The sequence below is a fragment of the Python bivittatus genome, unplaced genomic scaffold, assembly GCF_059951505.1.
Source record: "Python bivittatus isolate LINGU-HERP-01145 unplaced genomic scaffold, Pbiv_v1 ctg000320_np1212, whole genome shotgun sequence".
Taxonomy (NCBI): domain Eukaryota; kingdom Metazoa; phylum Chordata; class Lepidosauria; order Squamata; family Pythonidae; genus Python; species Python bivittatus.
In genome coordinates this window covers 13,782,277-13,794,252 of record NW_028277052.1, presented here as the reverse complement: position 1 = coordinate 13,794,252, position 11,976 = coordinate 13,782,277, and the positions used below count along the sequence as shown (strand labels likewise).

The 11,976-nt window shown below is 37.3% G+C and overlaps 1 protein-coding gene across 1 annotated transcript in view; it reads right to left on the bottom strand.

Moving 5' to 3' along the window:
- Positions 1 to 5,765: 5,765 nt before the first annotated feature.
- KCNU1 (potassium calcium-activated channel subfamily U member 1) overlaps positions 5,766 to 11,976 on the bottom strand; it is a 68,247-nt gene continuing 62,036 nt past the window's right edge. Inside the window, exons 23-25 of the mRNA XM_088138795.1 lie at positions 11,365 to 11,483; positions 6,980 to 7,180; positions 5,766 to 5,876 (exon numbers count right to left, since the gene is read on the bottom strand). Of these exons, the coding sequence (XP_087994921.1) occupies positions 5,766 to 5,876; positions 6,980 to 7,180; positions 11,365 to 11,483 (431 nt within the window). The remainder of the gene's footprint in view (positions 5,877 to 6,979; positions 7,181 to 11,364; positions 11,484 to 11,976) is intronic.

Sequence of the window (11,976 nt, the reverse complement as noted above, 5' to 3'; positions counted from 1 at the left end):
TCTGCAGTTGGTAGCAGGCAGCTAAAAGCAATATTCTTCAAGCTGGAAATATTGACAGTGTGAATTTTTGTTTAATTAGTTTTATATTCATGTCAGCTTGATGGTTCTCACAATGCAATCCTATGCATGTTTACTTGAAGAAACCCTCACTATGCACAAGACCTCAATCTCCATTCCTCATAGTTCTAATAAGACTTCTGTTAAAAAATGCTTTGGACTACAGATCCCACAATCTCTGATTTTGGCTATACCTTAGGGAGTTGTAGTCTAAAACATATGGAAGATATCAACTGCCTACCCTTTATTGCAACAATATGTCTGTAAATACACACACAAAAAGCAACCAGAGAGATGATCTTCTGTAACAAAGGACTCACTAGAGAGATGATGCTAACTCCATTGGATGAACAGATAAAACTGTTTAACGGCTTGTGAATAAAATGGAATCCACTCCTTCATTTAGTTTTCCATGCTCATTCTAGTTCATACTCACTCTTTTTAATTAAAACAAGGATTAAAACATTTATCCTCAATGGTTTTATCCTAAATCACTGTAATAAAAAAAAAAAAGCAAGCATGGATACAGTCTCTCAAACCATTAAATGACCCTGGATAGGAATCTGAGGAGGTGGGGTGGGGGAGTATTTGGGTGTTTAAATATTTTTTCCCCAAGCTGGGCATCCTGAACATACGTGGATACTGATTCTCAGAATTTCCTCAGTTATTAGGCTCATTGCTAAGAATTCTGGGAAATGGGCCACATACATGAATAATGTCCAGTTTGAGGAAGGCTAGTATAGAATGTTCTCTGATGTACGCCTAGGCCAAACATGGACCAAATCAGTTCATCCATTGACTATCTGAAGAATCATGTCCAATTATGTACTGGCATGATCAAAATATGCAGCTGAGCATTTTCCACATTTTATTAGGTCTTTGTTTTATGATTCTGTGTGGGATTAAGGTGCAAACAGTTTGCACTCTCTTCACATAACTGAAGGTTATGCCAGTAGATTTCAACAGTGCAATTGTTCTTTGAGGGTGAAAAGTGGCCTATGGGCTGTGAGGTAACCACCGTCCATCATGATCAGAAACAAAACATTCAAGGTCAGTGATAACATTACTTTGTACTTTTGTATGTTCTGAATAACATGTTCATTGCAAATGTAGTTGGTGCATTTTGTATGAGAAGGAACATGGATGATGGCCTAACCATCATGGAGGAATGACAAGATAAATATCAATACAGTGGAGGAAAAAGATTACAGAAAGTTGGATCACTACTTTTGAGATTATTCCTTGTATTTTTTGGTGTGTATGTGTGTTTAAGCCATATGCATAACAGGCTGGAGAAAGGCACCTGCTTTTGACCTGACAACGGTTGTGACCTATTAGTTACCTTTCTTTTAGATGTCTGAGGGATTGGCTTACCAAAGCATAAGGCAGTTTCATATGCCATTTCCCAACTGATCCCATGGCACATCCAACTTCTCGGTAAAGCACCCCAGTGAAGAATTGCATATTATTTATTTGAAACAACTGCATGACTTTCCTTTTAAAACCAGGAGGAAATGCAGGCCTTTGTCTCCTACCTCAGGGATCACTTAATTGGCTCCCCAGTTTTTTTCTTTTTGGTTTTTGTTTTTAAAAAAGCAGTGAACTCAGTTGCCTGATAATGATTATACATGACAGAGACTATCAGATTTACCTTGGGACATCTCCAGGGAGTTTGCAGTTAGTTTAGTCTGAACTCTGTGTCAGCTGCTTGGGCTCCTTTCTTCTCAGTATGCGGTGGCTGGACTCAGGCTACAGTCTTTCAAATCTAATTAGTGTTAGGGGAGGGGGGGGGGAACCAAAACTAATCCTCATTTTTGTTTTGCCCTGTAAAACAAAGTCAGGGATTATTCAAGGCAAAATAACATTTGTAGGGAATGTTGTGCATAAAGACCTTTGACTCAGAGTCTTTGAATAGCAGTGTATACTATAGTGCCAGAATACAGACAACTTTGGGTTGGGTGACCCTATCTTAGCTTCTTCACAGTTGAGCTATGTACGGATATTTTACTCATGAGTACTATATCATCTCTATGCTCTTCCCAAGAATGAGGGATTAGACTGGGCTCCCTTTACTGAACCACCATTTCCTGCTTCATCTGAACAGATCAGTTAGAGTATGCAGTTTTTAGAAGAAAAGAGAGAAAGAAGCTGTTAAAATACCAACTTGTTCAAAAGTTCAGAATGGTAATTTCTCATCTGGGATGAAATGGAAAAGTGTGGGTTTCCATTCACATTAAAACCATGATGTTCCTCATTTAAAGAAAAATAACCTGACCTATTACAGGGCAATCTATTTACTAGGCACGAAGACAATTAAACAAAAGAGTTGAGTTGTTGAGGTGAAATATTGACAAAAATTAAGGGGGTGGGGGAGAAGCAAGAGTGTTCTAAGATTAGGTGTTTTGGACATGAGTTCTACATGTGGAAGCTGCAGATTGAATGAATTATTAGGGGTGGTCAATTTCAAGTTCTAAAAGCAGAAAATAAGGTACTTCCACTGTGTTGCCTACTATGGACGATGCATCCAGTTTTCTGACCTGACCCAGCATCAAAATTTGAAACTTTATAGTCTCTATATTGGCAAAGCCAGAGAGTAATTTTAGACAGTGCACAAAGTTTTCTGATTTAACTGCAGGTGTACCTTTGGCAAAATCCATAGATCAGTGCAGGATTTCTCCACTGTAGGTTGGAACCCGTGGGGAGGTATGAGCAACTCGGTGGAGGTGTTCATTAAAAAGAAAAAGAAAAAAAAAACTGATCAGGCTTGCACAGGCAAAGTAAAAGTGCTGTCAAAACTTGTTTTGGGTTTTGTGCCTCATTTTGCTGGCTCAGTTTAGAGTCCGTCATAGTTGGGAGGGCATAACAAATTTAAATAATAAATAAATAAAGTGGCAGTATCACAAAGTTTGAGAATTCCTGGTGAAACAGAGATTAAACTTTAGTCATTAGAAGTGATTTCTTTCTTTCTTTCTTTCTTTCTTGCCCAACCCCACCTCTGATGGAATCATTGCTTTTACTCATGTCTGCCTGTCATTCTATAAATGAAGTTGTACTATTTATAATTTTAGGCAGTCACAGTATTGCAATGTTTGAGATTACCCTGGCTTAGGGGTAGAGCGTGCGCCTTGTGTGCAAGAGACAGAGGTACAATCCTTGGCAACTCAAATAAGGGAAGTCAGGTTCATGCCTGAAACTCTGGTGAACCATAGTCAACTATTATGAGCAGTTTGTCCGTAGAGACATGTGAAGCGCCAAATCAATTTGGACTTAATTGGATTGATTTGGAGCGCTGGATTGATTCAAAATCCACACATGCATTTTAATGGTTTAAATCAGTCCAAGCTGATTTAAATCAAATCTGATTTGGGTATTCACTCTGAACACTTAAACTGAATCAGACCAGTTTTCCAAGTTAATTCAAACATGAGAATTGAAATGGACCTGATCTATATACTCCATCACAACAGCACTGAGCTAAACAATGTAATCCTTTAACTTACTATAAAGGGGCTTTCTAACTTGTCTTACATGGATAATAGGTTTGTATGTATCTTAGTTTAATAAGCTGAGATACAATCACTTGAATGTAAGCATGGTGCAGCATTTGCCCCAAGCAGATACTTTCTGTTTTCTGCTATCTGACCAAGATAAATTTCTGTCCTTATTTTGCCTCTGCTTTTGCCTTTAAGGAAAGATGCTCTGAATTGATATAATTCTTTGTTCAGGTGATCATCTTTTTTCCCTGGTCACTATGCATGAATGGAACTGCCTCAATTCAACATGGCTACCCACCAGAAGAATGAGCCAAAGCAAATGATCACAGGATTTTCTTTCCTATTCTTCCTCTTTTACATGCTAAATGAGTAAATTAAGAACTTTTAATTTAAACCTAAGGACAATACCCTGTGATATTCAATTCTGGAAAAAGATGGAATGTTTAAAATACAGCACCAGGAAGATGGGATGTGATAGGAGAATCCCATCCTGAAATTCTTATAAAAGCTTGGAGTCTTTTCAAGTAAGTAGCAGAATGCTTATGCATCCTTACATCAGATCTTTGGGGTTGGAAAAAGACTAAAAACAAATTGTTGCAGACACTTCTTAAAGAAAGAAGTCTTTAATTGTAAGGGGAGTTTCACCAACATCCTTCTTTCGTGTTTTTCGTGGAATAGACTTCACTACATTTGTCAGGTCTTTGGATAAAATGTTGTATGGTACAAGGCAAAAGAGTTGATCAGAAGCGAGGAGCTCAACATTGGTGGGTGGCCGAGCAATCACAAACCTGTTTTGGGGGAAAGTCACCAATAATATGGAAATCAATAAAAAAAAAATAGCTGTATTGGTCATGACAAAAAAAAAATAAATAAATAAAATCCCAAATTCATAAGACAATACTTTTATTAGAGCAACTAATGTACAAAATCACTGTATTCAAAGACCAGAATACTTACATGACAGGGAAGAGAAGGAAAGAGGTTAACAAACAGTAATTTAATTCATAAACAATACTCATTGATTTTCTTAGACCTTTTTTTTTAAATAGCATCTTATGGTGGTTGCTCTCATTGACAAGTTAAATGGCTTGTTGGAGAGTAACAGAATTGTTTTTCTTATAATATATTGAAGATGAAAATCTTTTTTATTGAATAATAATACCATGGTTTTCAACAGCAACAATATTTGATTAGAAAGTCAGCCAATGACGGAAGAGCACTAATCGTTCATGGATATCTTTGCTTAACATGTGGGAAAACCTGAAGGAATTTTAGGAGAAAAATGTAGTAATATTTGGCAGGGCTACAAGGCATCTTGTGTCAATATCCGAGGACTCTGAGTTATTTCTGAATTGGAAGAAGCCTTTGGTTAAAGGAACAGTATAAGAGTTCCTGCTCTGGGTGAAAAGGAAGGTGGTAGAGTAGAAGAGAATATGCTTGATGCATAACGTTACAGATTCAACCTCTGACTTATACAGCTAAGAAAACTATTGCTGGTGAGTGTTGGTAAGTCTTCTACCTGGCAATCTTCAGGTGTATTGGGTCATCAACTCCAAGAATGATGGATGCTGAAGTCCCAGCAGATCTGGGAGACACTACCTCAAGGAGAGTCTGAGCTATATAGGTGAGAGGTCTGATCCATTTTGTAGTAGATATCTACACTGTTATGTAGTCCAGCATCTTATTTCCCCTAGTAGCCAACTAGAGTGTCTCTAGGAAGATCACAATCAGGCCATAAAGGCAACAGTTTTCTCCTTCTGTTCCTCCCAAGCAAGGGATATTCATTTGGAGACTTTCATATCATGATCACAGCTAAAAGTTACTAAGACTCACTGTCTGTGAATTTATCTCACTGCCTTTTAAAACCAATGGAGCCAGCAGCCTCCATTGCATCTCATGAGAGTAAACGCCATACATTAATTATAATTGCATAATTCACTATTAGAAGTTGTGCTGGATGAAATGGATTTAAAAGAAGATTAAACAAGAACAAATCTCACAGGACAAAGCAAAGCTCATTATTCCATTACTACTCCCAAATTCTGTCCTTTACTAATGATGTTTCATTGTACTATGCTTCCCCAAATCTACTTTTTAAAATACAAACTCCGTGTAGTTTTTGAAATAATATTGATCATGTCAATATTTTCCTGTTCAGTTGTTTATGGGCATCCAGGAAGATGGCTGAGCATGTATGAGAAAATTTCAATTTTACTATACTTTCCTGAATTCATGTGGATTGGGGTTGGCTTTCAGGCGGTAGATACCAAAACAAACAATTCCATACATGTCAAGGGCTTTAGTGAACACATCCCCAAAGAAGATCTGCAAAGAAAAAAAAGAACGCTTTTGATTCTATATCAGTCATCCTTCATTGACTGAAGACCCATAAACTAGAGGTAGAAGATCATAGTTCAAAAAAGGCAGGTTTCCCACGTCTCCTTCTTGGGAAAACAGGAAGTTAAAGATCTTTTTTTTTCCTGAACTCCTTCCAAATTTCTGTAGTTCTTTCCAAAGTACTGGACTTTTTTTTTTTTGCTGGATTCATCCATACTGGGGCTGAATAGAACTTACAGCTGGCATATAAAAAAAATGGAAAAGGCAGAATTAATAGAATTGGTAGTTCCTAGCAAATCTTTTATGCAAGGAATTCAGATGTGGAATGTTGAGCAGAATGAATCCATAGACATGTCAAAGAAGAGAGGATAATGTATACATCTTTATAGTAAATGGGTTGTATCTGATTAGTCCATGCTTCACATTTACAAAATTATTTGATCCAGTGAAGATTCCAGCAGAATGGAAATTTTACAATGTATGTTAGAGTTGCCTGCACTGTCTCAGAGTTGCTAAAGACTATCAGTTCACATCATTTTCCAAACACTGGAGTTTTTAAAAATATTAGAAAGGTATCACCTGTTCCTTCTGAGCAGAATAACTGTGACATTTTGCCTATACCACTGCTATTGATCAGCAGTAAAATCAGCTCTTTTTCTCATGTATTGACAATTATTGTATTCAGGTAGATAAGTAGTGTGGAGACCCACTGAAGACATCTTGCCTAAGAGCATTTCAAAAGCTGGAGCCAATACAGGCAGAAGTTATCTTTCTGTTTTTCAAATACATGCAGTTCATATTACAACTACACATGTTTATACGTCCAACTGCTCCTAACCATTAACCTTGATGGAAGCTTTGCCTGTTGGCTCTAGGACAATGTTCTAAATGTGAATCTTGATTTCAATACTATGTTTAGGATTGACTTGGCAATGTTCAAGCATGTGATCCAGAACCACATAATGATACTTAACTCAGGACCATCAAATAAGGATGCTTAGCTTCCTAACATGTTGACTCATTAGAGAGTTATCCATGACAGCAAAATGGAATAGCTTGAATTAAATCAGCTGGCATCTAATGAAACTTACCAGTAGTCCTTCCACTGACAGTGGATTGTCTATTAGCATTAAAAGAGCCAGTTTACATCTGTTTCTAGGTCCATAGTGCATCATACTGCTGTCACTGCCAATCAATGAAGTCTCCTCTGCCAAATATTCTTCAAGATCTGGGCTGGTCCCACCCGTCACCAGTGTCTGAAGCAAAGCCAGTACATGGTAATTATGGTAGGTCTGCAATGAAAAGTAATAGAAGACTGAGGATTGACATTTGTGTCAATCAGATACGAGAAAGGATAGCAAACTCAATTCACTCCAAATTAAATGACCAGGGTGGAAACTTTATGTGATTGGGCAATCCTTTTTATACTGATTTGCCTACAAAGAAATGTGCAGATATGTGCTTTTAAAGAAAAATGATGTGCATTAGCATAATCAGGGTGGGCTTCTTGGGACTAGTTGCCACTCAACACATTGAGAACACTGTAGGATGTTATTATGTATGCCGAAGAGCGGAAGAGTCAAATTTTTCATTTTTTTTTTCTTCTTTATCTGTCTTTCTGTGCCTCTAGGGAGCTCAGAGCACCATGCAAGTAGCTACTCCTGCTTGTTATTCTTTTAATAATAATCTTGTAAAGTAGGATGGTCTGAGAAATATTTCCTGCCCTAAAATTACCCAATGAAATGGTCAAGGACTTAACACAGGGTTTCTTCAGTTCCTATCCAACTATTCAACCACTATACTATTTTAAATAAGCCACTATTTAGAAGGAGAAGCCTTTGCTGAATTTGGAGAATTAAATAATTCATTTGGACTGCTTCCCGCCCTGCTAGAAAATATTCCCGTTATAATGTTTTCTGTGCAGGATATAGAACGTTTTTCAACAATTTAGTACACACAGTAAGCCTGACTGATCTGAACCTGGAAATCCCAGACCAATTTTGAGATTATTAATAAGAAAATGGAAGCAAGCTGGTGAGCAGTTTTGAGAATACAACACAGTTTAATTTGGATGAATGAGTAACTACAATTACTCTAGAAAATTCATGTCAACTTTACTTTCCCACACCCTGTTTTTATATTTTGTAATTATGAGTGTGAACGCTGGAAAGCTGCTTGACCTGAGATATGCATGTTATAATAAAGTTACTCAAAGCAAGCTGTTTCAGAAATTTTGGCTCTGACAGACTGTCTTCCCCAACTTTTCAGTAAGCATGTTTTGTGATTCTAGGTACAGTTCTTGAATTGAAATACCAGAATGTATTTATTGAAAATGAGGCCATAACACAATGAAAGTGTTTGCATACATATTCACCTACTAAATGTGAAACCATGCAATGCCTCTTTACCCTCAACTATGCAACTTCTTAGCCATGGTTGATGGGTTTTCTATGGTTAATTGACTGCCATTTCTATTTAATACAAACCAAAAACTGGGGTTTCAAATTTTAGTTAGCGCTAGCCAAAAAGTATGACTGATATGGGTTTGGATGTCATATTTAGCCACAACTAAGAGCAAATGAGATTGGGGTATGATGAGATGTATATTTATTTATTGTATTTATTTATATTTCAGATTTGTCACCGCCCATTTCATTGCAGAGCAACTCTGGGCCATTGGATTTCAGGTTGATCAGCCACCAAAATTTAACATGTTGGGCAAAATATTTGTTTCATTACACAATAACTTCAGGTATCCAGAATACTATAATGAGGTTGTGATTACTATTCTAATCAACAGAAAGCATAAGGAGAATAAGCAAGGCAGAAATAGAGCAGACAACTTGTCTGCCTTTGTCTATGAAGACATAGGCCATTTTGGTGAGTTGTGTTCCATTATTTTTACAGCTATATCAGCATTTTTAAAGATGGAATTATCCAGTATTATCCTGAGCACTAGGTCAGGTTTATCTTGCTCGAAAGGAATTGGCATTTTACATACTTAGCTTGATAGGGCTGAGCTCTTTAACATTTCTCAGTTACACTTCTTTTTTTAACATCAAAAGGATTGTTGCATTCTCTGACTTGGAGAAAATAGAAGGATTTGTGTGTCACCTGTTTCCCTCTGTATTTTATTTGCTGAGTTAAATACACCACTGGAGTTTTCAGAATAAAAAGGAAGACAAGTAGAAAGAGATTGCTTTGTATCAGAATATCCCTCCAATTTATTTATTCAAAGTTCAACACAGAATTCATAACTTGCAGCACTATCAGGCTTTTTCAAAGTTGTTGCTGATTGTTATTGCGATTGTTATTTTGGTGAGCAAAGAGGAACATTATTAAGCATATGGGGATTAATCATATCGTTCAAATTAATTGGATTAAAATTAAAATTAAATCCAATTCATTTTTTTGTCCTGCCTGTATACATTTTTTGGAAAGTGGCATATCACTCAAAGATAATTGTAGCTCCTGACCAAAAAGTTGGGCATCATTGCTTTGATATATTGAAAAGAGTCTCTATATTATAAAATGAGGAATAGCATTCTTAAAATAATGTTGTGTTAGGGAAGAGGAAAAGACATTTGATGGGCATGTACTCACTAATTAAACACTACAAAAATTGGCCATTATATCACTGCATCATAATTACATCAACATTCTCTTTGAGTCGTGTTTTAGCAATGCTTAGGAAACCTGTGTAAAATTCAACATAACTTATCTAAATTACTGCTAGGTAGTGTTTTAGCAATAGACACCCATCATACTGAGAGTTTTTTAAAAATTCCAATTGTTGCCATATGTAACTTTCCCTACTGCATATATTTTACATACAACTATCTTTAATATTGTTTTGCTTTGTAAGGACCTAGTTAGAAGTTTTTGCATGCAACTCCCCTAAATAGATCCCTTTTTGTTTGAATGTTTTGAGCCGAGACATATTGAGAGAAAAATGCTAGTGATTCTGTGATTTCATTTCTGTCTATTCCATGACAGAATTTTGGCAGCTTATGTCCTTTTTCCTGAAATTTGGCAGATTTCATTTACATTTCTAATGAAGGCCTAGCAAAATTATACATTACCCAATTCTAGTGGTTCTGGGTAGCTGATAATGCAGTGATAAAATCCATAATGTATATAAACTCTGAATGGCGCAAGTGAAGAAATATGTTCTGAGAGCCTTTCTAATTTGTAGTAAGAAAGGGACCTATCTCAAATCCAGTGGCAGTTTATTCCATAATGTAGGCTTCACCAGTGAAAAACTAGAACTGTTGACATTAAATTGCACCAGTTATGGAATCAGCAGAGCACCCCCTGTTAATGACCATTTGTGATCTAAAAATGGAAGGAGAACAATATGGGGATTGCCAGCCCTGCTTACTCCCTTAGGCAGGTACTTGGTCCCAGACTGTGTAACATTTTCTGCACTATAGTGTGTTTTTGACCTGGGCCCCAAAGCAATTGGCAGTTCTTAACTCAGTGACAACTCATGACCCAAATGGTCTCCAGCTTAGAAGGAAAGGTCAACACTTAAGTTACATAATTCAGAATAGACTCAGAAGCCAAGGAATGCACTGGATCTTCTATCCTGGCACAGCTTGATCTTGACAATGCTCTTTAGATGAGAAAGAAGGCCATGGGAGGCACACCATAAAGTAGATGTTGTGGTGCCAGGCCCCAGCTATGATGCTGAGCCAGTAATCAGGCCTACAATTTTGGCTCTGGACCTAACAATTCCTGATCTAGACCATAAGCCTCATCTATCCACCTCATATCCACCCAATATTTAGCTATGCTGAGAAACAACTGAACCTGGCTGGGTGAGTTAGAAGTAACTTGCTGAAGGAAGGAAGAGCTGGTTAGGATTACCTGTGCTTAGTAGGGTAAGAGAGTGCTGGTATTTAGGAAATAACCTGGGCTTCCTGGTTGTTGCCTATCTGTGAAGACCTAGATTGATTTCTGTCCTAGGATTTCTATCTGCAAAGACCTTCAGCATTTGACATTATCTTTGAACTCTATTTTTCTTGGGTTTGTTCCTCTGGATGCTTTCTTCACTGTGAAGTTGTTTGTCTGTATATAAAACTTGATCTAAATTTACAACTCTGGAATACGTCTACAACCTTAAGCCAATTGAGCACTGCTTGTGATGCTAGAACATGTCCACTGTAAAAATCATTATGTACCTTCAGGAACTACAGTGACATAGGTCATGAATTTCCAGATAAATACACCTATCTTTATGGTAAATTAATGTATTGTGTTCTGATAACATGGTACTCTGACTTGGGCTCTCTTGGTTACATTAGAGACCTATATGTTTAAATAAGGAAAATGAATGAAACTGAACAAGTACGATTAGTAGAAACAGTTTGCATTTCTGACTAAGTTGGAGAAGTTCAAGGAGTTAATTGACCCATCCTACAGAGAAGGACAGTTTAATAAGAAACCTGAACTAGGTGGTCTTTCAGGAACTTACTGTGCACAAGAGAGAATCCAAAAAGCTGTCAGAAAATAGTGTCCCTTTGGATAGGCGGTCTGAGTAGTCAGATTTTTCCATTCCACTCTGTTGAAAGAATTGTGCATTGGCAGCTACCTCTGTAGGAGGAGAAACCCCCCAAACAAACAAGCAACAGAAAGTCAACTGCTTGCAGGTATCAGCCTATCATACATGGAAACTTTCAGTGGGAAAAACTCAACAAGGCCCGTTGCTACAACAGCATGAAAATGCATATGGTGCCAGTTACAGAAATTCTCCTCCCAGAACAGTTTGATGAAAGAATTTACTTTAGAATTCTTTCAAAGGAAAATAGTATTTGGGAATATATGCATGCAGTGTCATAATGTTGGTTGGTGTATCTCAATATTATTTCCACTGATTGGCAAGGTTTCATACTAGAGTTTTCCTCAGCCCTTTCTGAAATTACAAGGGGTTGGATTTTCAATCTTACGTATAGCAAGGATCTATTCTGCTATTAAACCATGGCAGTTTCCCTAAAAGCTCCTAGGGTAAATGCTACCAACTGGGATAGACAGCCAGTGTGGTGTAGTGGCTAAGGCATCAGGCTAGAAACTGGGAGACCGTGAGCTG